The sequence below is a fragment of the Excalfactoria chinensis genome, chromosome 26 (assembly GCF_039878825.1).
Source record: "Excalfactoria chinensis isolate bCotChi1 chromosome 26, bCotChi1.hap2, whole genome shotgun sequence".
Taxonomy (NCBI): Eukaryota; Metazoa; Chordata; class Aves; order Galliformes; family Phasianidae; genus Excalfactoria; species Excalfactoria chinensis.
Genome location: NC_092850.1, coordinates 400,274 through 417,694, shown reverse-complemented (window position 1 = coordinate 417,694; position 17,421 = coordinate 400,274). Strand labels below are relative to the sequence as shown.

At 54.1% G+C, this 17,421-nt stretch overlaps 3 protein-coding genes across 4 annotated transcripts; 2 read left to right on the top strand and 1 right to left on the bottom strand.

The window, feature by feature from the left end:
* The first annotated feature begins 3,900 nt into the window (after positions 1 to 3,900).
* NR2C2AP (nuclear receptor 2C2 associated protein) lies at positions 3,901 to 5,228 on the top strand. The gene is made up of 6 exons (XM_072357452.1): positions 3,901 to 4,019; positions 4,144 to 4,201; positions 4,282 to 4,372; positions 4,476 to 4,581; positions 4,710 to 4,778; positions 4,968 to 5,228. The coding sequence occupies exons 2-6, from the start codon at positions 4,161 to 4,163 to the stop codon at positions 5,081 to 5,083; spliced, it is 423 nt and encodes a 140-aa protein (XP_072213553.1). The 5' UTR covers positions 3,901 to 4,019; positions 4,144 to 4,160; the 3' UTR covers positions 5,084 to 5,228.
* Positions 5,229 to 5,871: 643 nt separating this feature from the next.
* Positions 5,872 to 10,764, bottom strand: RFXANK (regulatory factor X associated ankyrin containing protein). Its single transcript, XM_072357451.1, has 10 exons — positions 10,632 to 10,764; positions 10,119 to 10,318; positions 9,891 to 9,968; positions 9,115 to 9,195; positions 8,786 to 8,851; positions 8,522 to 8,622; positions 7,415 to 7,540; positions 6,884 to 6,950; positions 6,579 to 6,659; positions 5,872 to 6,247 (listed from the first exon to the last, which is right to left on the bottom strand). The coding sequence occupies exons 2-10, from the start codon at positions 10,309 to 10,311 to the stop codon at positions 6,189 to 6,191; spliced, it is 852 nt and encodes a 283-aa protein (XP_072213552.1). The 5' UTR covers positions 10,312 to 10,318; positions 10,632 to 10,764; the 3' UTR covers positions 5,872 to 6,188.
* Positions 10,765 to 10,792: 28 nt separating this feature from the next.
* On the top strand, positions 10,793 to 16,965 carry BORCS8 (BLOC-1 related complex subunit 8). Of its 2 annotated transcripts, none has more exons than XM_072357453.1 (5): positions 10,793 to 10,871; positions 11,640 to 11,752; positions 15,379 to 15,443; positions 15,768 to 15,875; positions 16,829 to 16,965. In XM_072357453.1, exons 1-5 carry the CDS (start codon positions 10,835 to 10,837, stop codon positions 16,869 to 16,871), a joined length of 366 nt encoding a protein of 121 aa, XP_072213554.1. In that variant the 5' UTR covers positions 10,793 to 10,834; the 3' UTR covers positions 16,872 to 16,965. The 2 variants fall into 2 exon arrangements, with proteins under 2 accessions (XP_072213554.1, XP_072213555.1); XM_072357454.1 differs by lacking the exon at positions 10,793 to 10,871 and adding an exon at positions 10,905 to 10,982.
* The last annotated feature ends 456 nt before the right edge of the window (positions 16,966 to 17,421 follow it).

Here is a 17,421-nt window from a genome sequence, read left to right as displayed (position 1 = left end):
GTCCATCTGCGCCCTTATTCCCCACCCTGTCCCCCACACCATTGCTCACCCATGAAGGACACCAGCAGCTCTGCCCCAGGCTGCTCCCAGTGCCTGGAGCCCGCTGTGTCCCATGTCTGCAGGCACAGCAGGGTCAGGCTGGCTGCCCCTGGTAAGGCAGCACGTGGTCACTCTGCTCTTTGGCTCTGCTCATCTTCATCCCCATCCGCTTTTGCCCAAGGGATCGCAGAGGGGATTGGCGCATCTTTTTGAGCTGGAACACGGGCTTTCTGGTGAGATCCTGCAGCAGTGTTGCCGTGACGACCCTCCTGCAGCTTCCATCCAGCGATGTTTTCCTTTGTTGTGACAGGGACGCGGGGAGGGCGCCGGGGAAGCAGCCGCGGGCATAGGAGTGCAGCACCGGGGACCTGTCACCAAGGGCCGGGACCTGCCCCTTACCCCAAGGGACACCAGCACTGCGGATGGAGCATGGCCACAATGCACCCCTCCCACTACAGAATGGCCATAGGGAGCAGGAGCCACACATGGCATGAGTTTGGAAGCTCTCAGCCAGGCGTGCCTCCTTGCCAAGGACCACAAAGCAGAAGGGACAGCGTTAAGGAGCAATACAGCTGAGTCGCTCGGGGTGCACATGGGGACCCATCCCACACCCTGCAGGACCGCTTGTTATTCCACTCAGGTCTGCTGCCAGCTAATGGAGCTGGTTCCAGGAGAGCTGCCACATTCAGTGAGAGAGCAGCGTGTTAATGAGGCCCCTGCCACCGCAGCTGGGGCCAGCGCTCAGGGCACTGGAACAGGGACAGGCAGTGGATGGATGGATGGATGGATGGATGGATGGATGGATGGATGGATGGATGGATGGATGGATGGATGGATGGATGGATGGATGGCTCAGTGGGGCTGGGTGAGCAGCAGTGTCAGGTTTGGGGTGAGATGTGGCTGTGGTGTCAGTGCTGAGTTTGGAGCAGGGCAGCACACCCTGATGGCAGCTCACCCTGATGACAAGATGTGGCAGGACACCTCAGTGCTCCGGAGGGGATGGGCTGAGCTCTAATGCCATAGATACGCTGTCCCCAACCCTACTGCTGCTCCCAGCAGTGTCCCTGATCCTGGTCAAAGCCAGCACTGCCCTGGACTTGACCCCAGCATGGTGACCAGGACATGGAGGGGTCTCTGGTCCCACAGTGTTGGGCTGGAAGCTGCGCTGGGTTCAGTGCTGGTAGTGGGGCTCTGCCCTGGCCAGGCACAACTCCCTCCAAACCCACCAGCAGGATGAATTGATTTTATTTTCTGTTTCCATGGCAACTGCCTCCTTCCCATCCCCCTCCGGCCTTCTGGCAGCCCAGCCTCGCTCCTGAGCCATCCCACAGCACCCACCTTCCCTGGGGACACAGGGACATGGCTGTCACCCATCCCTGTCCCCCTCTAGGGACTCCCAGGAGTGGCATTGCTCTAAAGGAACCAAACCTGCACCTCTGCCCCAGTGCAGCATGGATTTGGGATTAGGGTGTGCGGTGACAGAGTACATGCATCCCCCTCCAGCATGGGCATAGGGGGCATTAACCCGGCCTCAGCTCCCCTGACACCAGCAGCAGTTAGCATAGATGTGGTGCTGTTTTATTAGCCCTGGTGGTAATTGCCCTCCCGGTCCTGCCCATGTACTGAGCAGCATCTCCTGCATGCAGAGCCAGGCTCATTAACAGCACACATCCCCCCTTACCACCTGCTCACAGTGACAATCCAGCCACCACCATCCCCATAGCACTGTGGGTCCCCCAGGTGCTCAGCACCCTCTGCTCCACCCATGGGTGCTCACTCTGCCGGGACTTCTGCAACCAGATGCAACAAAGTCACTGGGATGACATCCCTCATCCTCCCTCCTCCCTGTGCAACACTCCCTCACTGCCATGCACTGCTCCTTCCCAGTGTGAAGGTACCACCACGCTGCTATGGAGCATCAATTCCCACCCCAGTGCCAGCAGTGCACCAAATCCCACCCAGACCCCTTAGCGTGGGCACCCACAGCCCCTCCATGTGGGGATGGAGGCAGAGCTGCATCCCATGGAGCTCCCTGAGAACAGGCAGAGCACTGTGCGGGGCAGCAGCCGAGGCACTGAATGGGCTGTGCTGCATTCACCGGTAATCCCCAGTGTTTACACGGAAGTGGAAATCAATTGCTGCAAGTAATTAACTGCAAAGGGCACAACACCCTCTTCTTCTTTGGAAGCAGCTCCTGTGCCAGCCGAGGTTGCTCAGCAAAACTCACACGCCAGCATCCAGCACACAAAAAAGCCCTGGCAGCTCTTCCTGCACTCAGGCACAAGCTGCTTGCACTGCTCCTGGGGGGCTCCCAGCAGTGGGGATGGGGCTCTGGCTCCACGCTGCCCTGCTGCCTCTTCCACAGGGATAAAGGCAGCTCTGAGTGCAGGTTGGATGGCAGCCGGGAGCATTCAGAGCTGCGGTCAGGAGTGAAGCATCCCACAGCAATTCCTCGAGAGTGAAGGAGGTGCAGAGGATGAAGAGCCTCGGGGATGGATGTGGGGTGCTGAGTTGGAAAGAGAGGGTTGGGGCTGGGGCATGGGGAGGGGAAATGTCATCCTGGAAATGTCATCCTGGTGTCCCCCCCAGTGGGTCAGTGGGGATGCAGCAATGCAGAGAAGCCTCGATGTGCCCCACACAGAGCTGGGATGCTGCTGGGAGAGGCAGGTGGGAGGAGGCGTGGGTCGTGGAGGCAGAAATAGCAGCCCGGTCCCCCGACGTGCATTTAACCGAGTGACATTTAAGGCTTGTGTGTTTTTGACCCAATTTCTCAGGCGAAACTCAAGGAGAGGAGGAGGAGGAAGGTGCAGCAGCACGCGGCGTGCGTGCACGTGTGCGCTGGCGTGTGCCACTGCATGCACGTGTGTGCTAGCATGTGTCCTCCCCGCCACGTGTGTGCGTGCACACATGTGCCAGCATGCACACGTGTGTGCACAGCTCTTGGAAGCGGGGGTCCAAAGCAGGAACACAAAACCCCCGGGCCCTGCACAGCGCTGTGCTGCGAGGGGGAGGTGAGGGCTTTGCAGCACTGGGTTTATTTTTGCTGTTGCCTGAGCGCAGGCAGCCTCAGCACGGTCACCGTGACTCATGCCGGCAGACAAACAGCCAGGGATGCTCCAAAGGGCTGCAGATCATCGCGGTGGAGGTGGTGGCTTTTGTCACCTCCTTCAGCAAACTGGGGTTGGTGGGGGATGTAGGATGCAGCAGGGATTGGGGCTGGCAGCATCACTGAGCGGCCACAAAGACACGGAGCCGTGGGCAAAGCACAGCAGCACCGTGTGCCTGGGAGGGAGCACTCTGAACAGCTGCCATGTGTGTGCAGAGGGCTATTGCTCCTTGCACAGCTGTTGTGGGCACAGAGACTCGAGGTGTGCAGCTAAGCACCCAGCAGGGATGGACACTGCGGGAGGGCTGGGGTCACCCTCTGCTTCCTGCATTGGAGCAGGAGTGCTGGGGTCACGCAGGGATTTGGGAGCACGCTGGGGTGCTCAGGGGTGTTTGAAAGTGAGATGCTCCATTGCAAGGATGTTGGAGCACGGCAAGGATGCCGGAAGATGCGGGGATGCTCGGCTGTGCGGGGATGTGGAGCATGCAGAGATACCCGTGTGCAGCGATGCTCCGGCGTGCAAGGATTCCTGCACACACCGCACTCCCTCACTGCAGTGCCTCGAGGCCGCTATTTCCAGCCGCGCTCCACCACTGCCACCTACAGAGCGGGACTAGGAGGGCGCCGGGCCGGGGACGGCCCTGAGTCAGCCTCGTTGGGGGGGGGGTCCCCATAACCCGGAGCTCTGAGCCCGTGCTGGGACCGGGAAAGGGGTGCTGGGGTGGGAGCGATGCTTTTGTAGGGTCAGCGCATGGCTGCGGTCCCCCGAGCCCCTCACCATCACCCCGGGCGCTGCGGGACCGGCGGGGGCGGAGCGGAGCGGGGCGGGATCGGTCCGGCCCCGCGGAAGGGGCGGCGGCGTTTCCTGCACGGGGTGAGTGTGAGATGGGGGGTTCTCTCGGGTGTTGCTATTTCTCGGGCTCTCTAACGCTGCTCAGGTGCCTCTCGGGGTTCTCCGGTGCTGCCGTGCTCCCGTTATGTCTCTTATTGCCGTCCAGGTCCGTCGCACGCAGCGATGCCCGCGGAGCCTTTGGTCTGCGCTGACACGGCCACGCGGTGAGTCTGGGTCCCTTGGGGGGCGAGGACCGGGGCCGGTTACCGCTGACCCCGGCACGATGTTGCTGCCCCCCCCGCAGGGTGAGCTCGGTGCTGAATCGCGACGTGAAGCAGTTCGGGAAGAAGCACATGTTTGACTCCAACGAGGAGACGTGCTGGAACTCGGACCAGGTGGGGGCACGAGGGCGGGCGAGGATGGAGGATGGGTGGACGGGAACGCACACGACCCTCTGTCCCCTCCGTAACGCAGACCCGGTATCACTTCTGCCCCCAGGGCTCGTGCCAGTGGGTCACCCTGGATTTCCCCCGCACCGTCAGGGTCTCACAGCTCCACATCCAGTTCCAGGGGGGGTTCTCCAGCCGGCTGTGCAAGCTGGAAGGTGAGGGGCTGCTGGGGGTGCGAGTGCTCTGCCTTCCTTTATGCACAGCTGAGGGTATTGGGGGCTGTGCCTGCTGCAGCCCACAGAGCCCCATTGCACCTCTGCACAGCTGCCTCTTCCCTTCACAGGCTGCAGAACAGGTGAAGAACTGGTGAAAATATCCAGCCTGTACCCCGAGGACATCAATGCCATGCAGATATCCTTTGCCACGTTGCAGGCTGGCAGGGCTGTCTTTTAGGTGGACAGTTCTGCAGGTGCCTGGTGGCACTTTGCTATTGGCAGCTCAGCAGAGCTGCAGTCATTCTGGCCATCCCCACCCATGCAGATGTCCCATGTGTCAAAGTGTTCCCTTGCCTGGTTTCTTTTTCCTTCACGGGCCCCACACAGATTCCAGGTGGAAGAGACGGCGCTGGATACGTTGAAGATCACCTTTGAGAACAGCACTGACTTCTTTGGACGCATCGTGGTGTACCACCTCCAGGTGCTGGGGGAGAAGCTGTAGGGCAGCAGTTGCTTACCCGTCAACTGCATTCCCCTGTGGGGGAGCTGCTCAGGTGGGGGGAATGGGACAGCAAACCCCACCAGCAGTGATGTGTCACCCCCAGCTGCACCCCAAAGTGCTGATGGAACGGGGACCTCCACCCCATGGGATGGCAGAGCAGGAGAGATGCTCATACAGAGTGCTACGTGCTGGAACTGTAAGCCAACTTTGCTGTCTTTTGGTGGGATGCAGCCTGTGCAGATGGCTGAATAAATGGTGGTGTCCCACAGCTCCTTCCCAGCTGCTCTTTGGGTATATGACACTCCAGGACTGAGCCCCTCAGTGTGTGTCCTGGACTCGGTGCTGTCAGAGTGGTGGTGAATGGCTTGGGCATGGGTGAGGGGGAGAAGCTGCCCCCTCCCTGTGTTCTGGCTGTCTCTTGCCTTCATTAGCCACCCCTGAACATGGAGCAGCTGTTTGCAGGGCTGGCTCAGCTGTTGGCTGAGGCCCTGCTGTGTTGCTGGCTGGCAGGGAGATGCTTCCTGCTGGTTTTTTGCTAATGCCCTTGGATATTTCCCTGGCTGGTTCTAGTGCTGCATGCAGGGAGGTCTTGGCAAGTTTATGGACATAAGAGCAAGCCATGCTCTTCAAAGAGACAGCTCTGGAGAGAAATTTAGGGGCAGTTGGAGGGTGCCAGCCTTCAAGAGGTTGATTGGCCCAGTTCCCCTTCATGGTTCCTGGGCAGCTGGTGCTGGGATTGAGGACTGGCTGCTGTGACAGGCCAGGGGGATGCAACTGAGGCAGCAAACTGGGCTCCACGCAGCTGCTTTAGAGTTTATTTCCAAAAAATGCAATACCTGAATGCACGCACAAAGCAGCTGAGCCCGGACAAGAGCAGAAATGCAGCTGCCCTGAGGAGTGAGTGTCCCTAGGTGCAAGGCATTGAGGCTGTTGCCACCTTCCAGGAGTGGCAGAAATGTGCTGCAGTTTGCAACTTCCTCCACGTGCTCCTTGCAAGAAGCATCTTCCTGCTGCCCATTTTGGGACCGCTGGGTCGGACCATGTTGGTCCCTGAGGAGAGCCCTACGTTGGCCCAGAGAAGCGCAGTGCAGTGTGAGCTGCTGTGTCACTCCAGCCCCTTGTTCTGAAATAGCTTGAGGATGTGATTTTCAATAACCTGTTGGACTAATGAAGGGGGGAGAAAGAAGAGAAATGAAACCCAGGGAAACCAGAATCTCTGCGGGCAGGATCTCATATCTATCTGGTTTCTGATTTCTAGCAGGAAGGTGGAAAGCACCGATCTCCCCTGTCCCAGCACAGCACTGGTTTAGAGGGGGAATAAGGGAATAGGACCCATTTGGATTTCTCTGGCTCAGCTTCTCTGCATGGCGGAGTCAGAAAGCTATACTGGAAGGTCAATAAAAGGCCCCAGGCAGGGCTGGGAGCTGGGAATTGCCTGGAGGCTTTTCAGGGAGGGAAGATAGGGCTCTGTGCCAGGCATGGAGGGGACACTTGCCTTTCTTGTGTCCCAGAGCCACAGCCAGATCCATCGGGGTGTAGCCAGAATCTGCTTCTGTCGTCAGGTCAGCACCACGAGCTGCAAGCAGGCAGTGGGAATCAGAGCATAGTGCTCCCATCATGCCCCCTCCAGAGCTGGCACAGGGTGAGGAGACCCCAAAAAAGTGCCCATCCTGACTGGGCAATGCCCTGTGACACCCCCAGGCTGCTCAGTCTCTTCCCCCCCAAGCTCTGTCCCCAAGGTGGTTACCAACAGAGCAGTGATTTCAAGTCCAAGGACTAAGTGCAGATCTTCCCCATTACCTAGTAGGGCCTCGACACACTTGACATGATTGCCACGCACAGCGTAGAGCAGAGGAGTACCACCATTCTGCAGGGAAGGAAGGAAGCTGTGTCACTGCTGGCCTCACATGGGGCTGTGCTCACACAGCAGTCAGGCCCTGCTCTTTTTGTCCCCTTTCCCAGCTCCAGGTTGGGTGTTTTCTTGCAGAGTGGCTCTACTCGGGTTTTATTCTCTGTATGCCATAAAATAATTTCAAAGGCAGCCTTAATTTCTGAGTGCAGTTTCCTAGAGGCTCATAACATCACCAGTGCGAGCAACTGAGGGAACCATTTAAAACCATTATCCAGATGAATTTCTCAAAACAACTGCACGAGCAAATAAACGAGCCTTGTGAGCCTGGAAAGCAGCAAGGAGAAACACGTGGCTGCTAACAGCACAGAACAATGTGAACTCGCTGTTCCCTTTTAAAATGAGCTTCACCAAGCCCTGTCTGGGTTGTGGTTTGCACTGCTGTGTGGTTCCCACAGCAGCCTGGACTCAGCAGCACTCACCCAGTCGTAGATGTTGATGTCCACGTTCCTCTCCAGCAGCATGATGACGATGTCAGTGTAGCCACCCATGCTGGCCAGGGATAAGGCACTCTCCCTCTCCCTTGCCAGCATGTGGGGGTCAGCACCCTGGGGACAGCAAAGACATCAGTCCCAGTGTGTAAAGGCTCCTGCTGAGAACTGGGGTGCTTGGCAGAGCCTTGTTGGATACCCTGGCATGGCTGGTGGTGGTCCCACATCCCAATGGCTTCGTGGAGAAAAGACTGCTCCCACAGTTCCAGTGACCTCTCCTTAGCAAAGTCCTGACCAGGCGTATTTTAGTCACTAAATATCTCAGGTACGGAATTAAAAGCCCTTCTCCAATGTCATAAAACTAAGCCTGGTGGTTCCTGTTACTCAGCCTCTTTTCACATCACTAATACTGGTCCTGTCTAGAGGTACCTGGACAATACACACCCTCTCTTTTGTTACTGATTTACCTAGAAACCTACCCTGTGCTCCAAGCTCTGCTAGCCATGGATTTCACTATATCCTTTAGCAGTGTAGCACCTCATTATTCTGGGTTCTGTTTGTCTCCCTGGTAATAAACTGCAGTTTTGCTGCTAACAGAACCAACATCTGGCCAGTGCTTATTTGGCACAAGCACCTGTGGATGCGTGGATATGGGACTGAGCTGTGGGCAGCACCCTGATTCAAGGCACAGGAGGATCTGGTTCCTGTTCACCTCCACACAGCCCAGGGCTGCATGCCTGGCTCTTGAGGACAATGCAGCAGTGAGTTCATTAACTGCAATGATACCTCCGTGAGCACATTTACTGTCAGATTACAGGGCCCAAGTGTCAAGTCTGATCTCAAATTACCAATAAGCAGATATTTAATTACAAACAGTTATTGCTAGCTGTGAGATAAAGCTCTTCTGTGCTCCTGATTTAGCCCAATGAGAAGCATCCAGCATTGTCTGGCCCATTACCCCTGAAAATGTGTCCTGTCTGATGCCATAGGAAAGGCTGGCTGAGGCAGCATCACAGCAATGCAGGACATTTTGGCTGCCACAGGGGTTGGGACTGAGAAGTCCCTTGATAATGAGGTGCTATGGAAGTGTGGCCTTACCCATTCCAGCAGGTGACGGACTGTTTCGATCTCTCCAAAGGCCGCAGCCCAGATCAGTGGTGTGAAGCCTCTCTCATCAGGTTTGTTTACCAAGTTCTCACCTGCATAATAACAAACAGGATGCTTAAAACCTTCCCTGCTTCTTGTCCCCTAAGTAAACTCAGCAAAGGCTGTAAAACTAAGCCAAGGGTTTATCAAAAGGTGCTCTGTGAGCTGGCAGGACTCTGCATGATCTGAGGCGTGAACCCAAAGGAAGATGCATACCTTTCTGAAGATGCTTCTTCAGCTGGCTAAGCTCACCTTGGGCAGCTAGCTGGTGGATGGACAGTGCTGGGGGAGAGAAAATTCAGCCAGTCAGAACAGTGTTTCCAGCTCAGCATCCACCATCTGCAGGGGAGTCAGTGCCAACTGAACAGCCCCACCTGAGCTTCCCAAGCCCTGGTGGGTAATTAACACCTTTGTGCTGGTCAGGGGTGGATGCTTCATACAGTATGGCAGCAGATGGAGGGAGGCTCCAGTTCCACTGCTCCCTCCACACCCCACGTGCATCTGAAGGCTGAGGTGCACGGCTCAATCTGCCCAGCTCTACTTACTGTCCAGGGTGGCTGGAAGGGCTGAAATCTCATTGCCTCGCTGCCTGTTTGTCAGTGTGTTTGAGTGCTTCAGGGGGAAACCTGTTCCAGAGAGGGGAGAGAGTCAGGGCACAACTCTGTGCACAGAGAGGAACGAGACTAACTCGAAGCCAAAAGCCTCATAAAAGCTCATGTAAACCTTATGTGACTTATCTGAAGCTATTCCTTCCTGCTCCTGCAAAAAAAGAAGAATTATTGCCTTGCAGGTGAAAAGCCTGGAGACCAAGGTTTGACCAGGGTGGGGGAACAACAGCTGAGTAGAGAAGATAAAGCAGCCTGAACAGCTGCCCAAGGAGTAGCACAGTCCATCTGGGGCACCACATGAGACAGGGAAATTGCATTAATGGCATAATTGCACACGATATATTGCAGAGGACAGCCTGGGGATGCACTCAAGTTCATCCTCATATCTCCTACAGAGGAAGAGCTTCACTTGGAAAGCCTGACGTATTTCCAACAAGCAATCTATAGTATAATTAGAAAAGAATATGGAAAGAGTTTACAATCTTAAGTTCCACTGCATGGAGCTACAGCGACCTCTCACTGCTGCTATGAGTCATCAGCAAGGCCTGGATCTTGCTGCATTATGAAAGGAACCAACAGCAGCAAAAGACTTTTTTTCCCAGCTGTCTATGTAGGATGAGAAATCCTTTTGCCAGCATATAATTTCTCCCATTGCTGTCTCTTATTGGGGCTGCACCCAAGGATCTGCAAGCACCAGGCTCTGTGATACTCACTGTCAAGGGTTGAGAGCTCAGGAGTCTTTTGCCTGTCCATCGAGGCAGCTGGGGGCTTCAGGAGGGTGTTTGTTCCACCTGCGGAAGGAGGGAGGCCATTAAGGACCTTGATGCCACTTGCTAAAGAGCAGGCTGGGCTCCAGCTATGGCACACAGATACCCCTACCCCACTGGGCACCACAGCCAGCACCAGTCTCAGCTCTGACCCCCCCTCACCCCAGCAGTCACCTTCCATGCAGCTGGAGCACTGCATGCCCCTGTCCATCTGCAGTAGCCCCGAGGGGACACCACCATCCCCAGTGTCTCTGGTCCCAGCTGGCTCCTCCATGGCTGCTGCTCCCTCAGCTCCATTCTCACTCTCTTCTTTCAGGAGCTCCCGGTTGTCCCCATCGTTCACAGGAGCCTCTTCTTCACCTTCCATGGGGAAACTGCCGCACAGCAGCACATTGAGAACAGAAAAGAAGGGACAGCAAAGGGGGGGAAGCTGCCGGGCCAAGCAGAAACGGGACTGCACGTCCACACAGATGGGAGGGGACACCCCCCGTAGGGACCCCCCCAGCCTGGAGACGGGAAGCTCCGGCTGCTGTGGAGCTGGAAATAAGCGGCCGATGGGGGTCGCAGCCCTTGGAGGTGCCGGTGATGCCCCTGATAACGGGGTTGGGGGAGGAGGGGGGATGGCGCGGCCTGTACGCAGCCGAGGCCTACACGTGCAGAGCGGGGAAGGCGACCGCGGGGCTTTACCTGTTCGGACCGCACTCCGAGGCAGCCCCGAGGCCCGGCCGCTGTGTGGGCCCAGTCCCCGATAACGGGGTGTTGGGGGGAACCCCCTGTTGTCGGGGCGGGGTGGGGGGAGTGAGGCGGAACGCGTGTAACGGGGGCGGTGTTCCCGGTCGGGGCGGAACTGGTACGGGAGTCACCGGAAGCGGAAGTAGTGGCGGAGAGGGATGGAGGAGCCCGAGATGCAGCTGAAGGTGAAGAAAGGTCGGAGTGGGGCCGGGGTCGGGGGGGGTGGGGTTGGATGGGCTCCGATGGGCTCCGAAGGGCTCCGGTGGCGTTCTGGTGCTCTGTCGCGATAGGGCTGCCCACGGGGAAGTAAGTCAGCCCAGGGGAAGGGCTCAGAGCTCCTGCACAGTCCTCGGCCTGTGGAAGTGGCCATCGGGAAGGGGGATCCTGTTAGGAAGCAGCAGGAAAAGCTCCTTTTATGCTGCTTTTTGTTGTGGTTAAGATGTCTCTTGGGGCTGGTTTATGGGGAAGAGGCGGAAGGACCCCAAGGCAGGAGGTTCAGTGTCGTTCTGCTGCTCCTTCCCATCTCTAGGCCAGCTGAGGTCGCTCAGAAAAGGCACAAGCAGCTCCTAAATCCAGGCCAACCCCAGCTGGTGTGTGGCTGCTGGACCAGAAGCATCTTAGGTTGGTGTCTCCACCTGGTGCTGAGCTCAGTGCAGGTGCAGTGACATGGAGAGTGCAAAGCGAGCCACCCACGTAATGGTGCTTTGCCTTGTCCTGATTAACATTACGTGGTTAATAGCTGGAATATTGAGGTTTTACTCTGGTCTCTTCTCTGGCACGTTGTTGCTTTTGAAACTTGGAGCCTTTCATCAGAAGGCTGTTGTGCTGTGGGAGGTACAGTGGACTCCCTGAACCCGTCTTCCAGAGACACACTGAGAGATGGCACCCAAAGGAGCCCTTCCAGCCCTGCATTCCTCTCGTTGCTCCTCACCTCCCGTGACTCTTTTGTTTCCCTTTCTGCAGTTACAGACAAGTTCACAGAGAGCATGTATGTGCTGGCCAACGAGCCCTCTGTGGCCCTGTACCGGCTCCAGGAGCACGTCCGGAGATCACTTCCAGAGCTCGCTCAGCACAAGGTGAGTTGAGTTCACCAACCCTGAGACATTCAAACCAGAGCTGTTATCCTGAGCTACCACGTCGTTCCTATCTCATTGCCTCAGGAAGGAAATCAGCCATTGGGGCACAGGCAGTGAGTGGGAGGTGCTAAGGGACCCCGTTTGGCCCAAGCTGGAGGGGATGAGGGAGATTTGCACGTTCACCCATAGATCTGGGGTAAAACTTGCATGGCCAACCACATCCCTGAGCTCCCAGTGCTGGAGACAAAGAAAAACGACTCTTGTGCAGGGAGGGGAGGCAGACATTAAATCTTATTACCCCTGACTACACTGCAAGATTTTTATTTCCTTCATAAAATAAGGAGGAGGAGTGAAGGGGGAGTGGGAAGAAACAAGTGAGAAGAGCCCACACAAGGAAAGGCAGGATAATGAATCGCATCTCACAGCTGTGTTCCTACTTTCCTCCAGAGCACGGAGCAGAGACACTTTAATGCCAGCCTTGTTGTCCTTCTCCCTCTTCTGCCAGTCATGATTCATTAGGAGTGATGTCTCATGAATAGATTACTGCTTCATGTCTATGCTAATGCACTGTCAGGCCTCATTTTTCACCTTTGCTTTACAGCCCTAGTTTCCAAATTAACCTGGATTGTGACACTTTATTATTCAATTATTTATTAACATTTTATATACGTGTCTGTATGCAAGGGAAGGTATACAGAGACGTATATGTATGTATAGCACATGCTGATGTGGTTGCATCACTGGGATGCAGGAGACAGGTTGATAAAATTATTCCTGAGCTGTCACTTGCTTTCATTTAATCAAGATAGCCCCGGTTTCAGGGGATGTGTCTGGAACAAAAGGAAATTGAACAAATTGTATGACAAGTCATGCAGAGGGAAGAGATCAGTTTCCATCACTGAGTGGTTTATAAGAGGGAGGAGGGCAGCACGGAAGCAGCAGCCAAGTGAGTGAGCTGGACACCACGCTCGTTGTTAGTGGGGTTTGTACTGAACAGGATCTGCCTTAGGTCTGCCCCAGCACCACCCAATCACCCCTTTTCCCCCCTCTAATGTTAGGAGTGTCCTCCTAACACTGCCTCAAAGATGCTGCAGTTTATATCCATTTCTTTTTGCCCACCACATGAGCACTTCCAGCTTTAAACTGCTTTCCTGGTTCCTTTGTGTTTAGCAGTGCACTGACGTAGTAAGGGCTGGGGGAAAATGGAAAGCAAATCATTTCTTGCAGCTGAAACAACAGTGGATGTAGCTGCTGGTGGTGTCTCCTCCAGCCTCATCAGCCCCCACATTCATTCTTCCAAGGCTGCAGTGCCATGTTTGGGAGCGTGCTCTCCTCCCTGCAGGTATCTGGCATCCTGACCATGCTGCCAGGCTGCTGACACTGGAATTGTGATCAGGTTCTTTCTCTTGTCTTTGATCCCACTCTCATTTTCATTGCTGTCTGCAGCAAACCAGGCAGCCAAGCCCCCAAGAGAGAGAGATGCGCTCAGTGCCCTGATGGGGCCATCAGCATTGTGGAGCCTTGATTAGGTGGGGATGGATACTTTGGGTTGCTCTGCTGAAGCCCATCGGCTCTGCTATAAGACACTGGAACAGGAGAGTGTCAGCAGGGCTGTGCAGCATGAAAGCACTGTCAGGTTTTATCTAAATCAGAGCAAAGGCACTGAATTAAGGTGGGTTTAATTCCTCAGAATGGAACAGAAGAAAAAGAAGCGTTCTGCCTTGATCCATTCTCTTGTAATTTAGTCCCAAGGTGCAAATAATGTATAAAGGAAACAGGATTTATTGGTGGTTTCCAGCTTTCCATTCAGCCTTGCAGCAGCTCTGTCTCTGGATGGCAGAGTTCTGAAATGCAGCTTTTACAGCTCCTGAGGAGATTAAACCTAGGAAAAATTAGGAGGGAGGAAGCTGGGGGGGGGGGGGAAGGAAAGTATGCAATAAGGTCACCTCCATATCTTTAAAACAAGCAACTTTCTTTGATTTAATTAAAAATAATCTTAATACCTTCCTCACCATCTCAGACTCTCCAGGCAGATTTAGCCCCTTGCTGATAAGATGGAGCACGATGCAGGGCCCTCGCTGCCTCCACGTGTCAGAGCTGTGCTGCTAAGGCCTGCTCTGCACAAAGCTGCCTTTCTGGATTTCCCCTGATCTTTTGAGGACTTACATTTCCTCGTTAATTTACTGCTAAGCAACAGTAGTATATCGTGAGTATATTAATAGCTGGCTTTAGTTCTTAAACTGCATCCGAAGGCACCTCCTGGGACTTTAAGGAAGGACGTTAAGAAAAGTTGAAGGAGAGCTTTAGGGAAAGGCTTTTGTTGCTAATTAATGGCACAGCATTCCCAGGAAGTAGTGGGAATGTTGAGAATGGACATCACTGGCGCTGATACTGGGAAATCATTAGAGTCTGTTTGTGCTCAGGGCCGCAGGCAAGCAGCTGTTGTAGCAGACTGCATTGTTTCCACCTTTTCAAAGGACATTTGCAATCAACATCTCTGGCTTCCCAGTTTTACTGCTGTGCCTTCATCCTGTACTGGGCTTTGCAAGCTGACATTGTCCTGAGGCTGTGCTGCTGCTAGAGGAAATGGTGCTGCTGGTTTGCTAGGTGGGGTCACCTGCCCTTCATGGGACATGGCCATCTTTCACCAGGGCAGTGAGAGTGCTGTGCTGATCTGGTGGCTGAGCCAGTGCGATGCTGGGCTCTAAATGGTTGCTAAAGATCATCTGGCACCTCTTGGAGAGAACAGGCTGCAGAGCTGCAGGACATAGCTGTGTCTTTCAGCTGCCCCTGCTCGCAAAGCCTGTTTTCAGCAACAGATTATGGTCGTGTAAAACGTGATTGGACTCTGGGATGAGTGTGATCTCTGCAGGGCAGCTTGTGGGGTTGTGAGTCGTGTCGGAGGACCCTCTCCTGCAGAGAACTGCCTGCAGTGTTGCATGTAGAGGCTTGTTTTCTTTTGTAGTTTAAAGCTATGTGGTCAAGCGTCCCGATGTAGGACAGGCTTTGAACAGCAGAAGTGATCTTGGATGCACTCCAAGCTCCTAGCCGACCTCCTTCAGTCACAAAAAGAGGCCCTTGCATTTTCTTTGGCTTGTAACTAGACCCAACAGAATAGCCTTGAGAATTAGCTCCCATGAGAACGTATTTTACAAAGTGCCCAAACTACTTAAGCACTTTTGAAATAGTTATCTATTGAGCAACGCCTCTGAATTCAGCTGTGCTTTCGTTGTGATTTGTATATGCATTTGGTTTTCCTTTTCCATGGAGAGCTACAGCATGCAATTGCATCCTGTGCCAGAACTGCCTGCACGTAGTTGAGCTTGTATGAAGCTTACAGGGCTCCTTCCAAGCTCCTGAAAGGAAGGGCACGATGCTGAGTGCCCCTTGGGATCAGGCAGAGTTTCAGAGCAGGCTAGAGGAGGCTTGTGGCTCTGATAATGGTTACACAAGTGCATGGCACCTGGAGCCAAGCAGCAGCCAGGCTGTCAAACAGTAGGCAGAATCCAAACGCAGCTTCTAGTGAAGAGCAACCAGAGCCCTCGTTTGGGCAGGCCTGCCAGAGTGCATCCCCGTGAGCTGCATCACTGAGTGCACACCTAATGCTGCCTTCTTGTTTCTTTCAGTCTGACATGCAGAGCTGGGAGGAGCAGAGCCAAGGAGCCATCTACACTGTGGAGTATGCCTGCAGGTACTGCAGACTCACCCAGGCAGGAGGGCTGCATTCACCAGCACGGGATTTATAGTAGAAATTAAATAGAGGTCCCTGGTTCTTCGCTGATGGTTTCCTGGTGTGATCCAGGGAGAAGGCAGTCAGGTGGGGGTGTGAGGGTGCAGGGCAGAGCTCTCAAAACCTCGAGGGCTTCACTTTGCTGAGCACACCAGCTCTTCCCCGCTTGAACCTGCAGTGCAATCGTGCCCATCTCCCGCAGTAAATCCAGTCACTAACCAGCATCTGAAGACGTGAAGCACTGTTAGTCTGCGATGTGCTAACCAGTCCTCCTCTCTCTTTCAGTGCCATAAAGAGCATGACCGACAGCAGCGTGTACTTCAAGAGCATTGACAGTCTGCTCAAGCATGCCATTGCCATGAAGGATCAGCTGAACGCCGCTCAGGGCCGCAGGTAGCAAGGCACTGTGACACTGCCCTGCTTATTCATCAAAGACCCTTCTGGCTGACAGAGGCTTTGGTGATGTAATGCAGCCCAGAACAAATATGCCCAGCAGTTATTTCAGTAATGTCATGCCAGACTATTATTTAAAGCAGCATGCTGCTTGCCTTCCAGTGATCTGCTGGCTTTGTTTACCATGAGAAACAAATCATCTTATTTACAGGAAGAGATAAGTGGAAAATAATTTATTTCCTTATTTCAGAAGGGATGTTTGGTTCTGTAATACACTAAAGCTTTGTGTTAAAGGCACTTGGAGTGCGATGATGCTACTGAGATGAAGTAGGTCAGAGGCTGCCCTTGGTGCTGTTCTCTGTCATGCATGTGACTCTTTCCCTGAGGAAAGTCCCATAGAGATTAGTGGTGCTGGCAGATACAGCACAAAGATTATGTGTTCTTGTATTAAGCAATTGAAGTACAGCTACTAAAACATCTCCAAGCAGATCATCTGAGTCCAGTTTATTTGTCTCTCCTAAGAACTGTGTTGATATTGGAGTCTGCCTGGTTAGGAGTGAGAAAACTCCCAGACACCCATACTCACCACAGACAGTTTTAAATGTCCATCCCTGATAAAACCACCACAGCAAACAAAGTGCCTCTGTCTCTGCAGAATGACTCTGCTTTAGACATTTCTGGTACAGACTCTGTATTTCCCCAGTTGCTCATGCAGCAAGGGGCATTTTTAGCTTGTTTGTTTGTTTGCTTTTGTGGTGGTGTGGCTGTTAAGACTGCTGTCCTAACACCCACGGGGGCTGGTGTGTGCTGCTACGTAGTCTGCATGGAACACTGAAAGGTGCTTTTGTCTAAGCAGCTCTCCTGCTGCAAGCAGTGAAGCTTTACAGGAGGGAACCCGGTTCTTCATATTCTCCTGGCTGCTGATGGATGTGACTGTCTGTTTCTTTTTACAGTGCTGTTGCCCCACAAGCCAAAAATCCTCCAGGTAGTTCCTGATTTCAGACAAGACCAGCTGTCCTCTGCCTTCTTCTCTGACCCAGCTTCGTGTTCTCCGACCGCATGGAGGAATAAGAAACCTGCTACGTATGTGAAGCTGCACAGAGGCCTGCGCCTGCCTTGGTTCCCAGTAACAAGGTGCTGCACTTGGGCAGGAAAACCCTGCCACTGGGGTCCGAACTGCCTTTGGGGGGTGCTTTGGGGTACAGTTGTATCCCTTTCCACAAGTGGGAAGGCAAACGGGGTCATTCTGCATTTGTCCTTTCCAGTTCTTTTTGATGGTGGACTGCTAGGAGATGTTTTTCCTCTTTAACCTTTGGCCACAGAAATATCTCAAGAAAACTAGGTCTTGCTTTCAGTATTTTGTAGATGGTTGTGTCCAGACTGAACATGGGCACACTTCAGCCTTGTTCGGGGGGGTGTTCTGCAAGGGGAGCTTTTCATATGTGTGCCAAAGGGTCGCTGAGTTTGGTCTTAGTGAGAACAAGAATAAAAAGGGAAAACAAGTTTGTTCTGTCTCAGACCTTCCCCTCTTGCTTGCTCGGGCTGG

What these genes read in the sequence shown, in the direction of transcription:
- RFXANK (XM_072357451.1), bottom strand. Translation starts at nt 10,311, where the DNA reads ATGGAAGGTGAAGAAGAGGCTCCTGTGAACGATGGGGACAACCGGGAG. An exon ending in ACATCAACATCTACGACTGG is followed by an intron (nt 6,951 to 7,414) that starts GTGAGTGCTGCT and finishes CCTTCCCTGCAG; the next exon opens with AATGGTGGTACTCCTCTGCT. An exon ending in GGCTCTGGGACACAAGAAAG is followed by an intron (nt 6,248 to 6,578) that starts GCAAGTGTCCCC and finishes CCCCTTCATTAG; the next exon opens with TCCAACAGGTTATTGAAAAT.
- BORCS8 (XM_072357453.1), top strand. Translation starts at nt 10,835, where the DNA reads ATGGAGGAGCCCGAGATGCAGCTGAAGGTGAAGAAAG. An exon ending in ACTGTGGAGTATGCCTGCAG is followed by an intron (nt 15,444 to 15,767) that starts GTACTGCAGACT and finishes TCTCTCTTTCAG; the next exon opens with TGCCATAAAGAGCATGACCG. An exon ending in AACGCCGCTCAGGGCCGCAG is followed by an intron (nt 15,876 to 16,828) that starts GTAGCAAGGCAC and finishes TTCTTTTTACAG; the next exon opens with TGCTGTTGCCCCACAAGCCA.
- NR2C2AP (XM_072357452.1), top strand. Translation starts at nt 4,161, where the DNA reads ATGCCCGCGGAGCCTTTGGTCTGCGCTGACACGGCCACGCG. An exon ending in CCGGCTGTGCAAGCTGGAAG is followed by an intron (nt 4,582 to 4,709) that starts GTGAGGGGCTGC and finishes TTCCCTTCACAG; the next exon opens with GCTGCAGAACAGGTGAAGAA. An exon ending in GGACATCAATGCCATGCAGA is followed by an intron (nt 4,779 to 4,967) that starts TATCCTTTGCCA and finishes GGGCCCCACACA; the next exon opens with GATTCCAGGTGGAAGAGACG.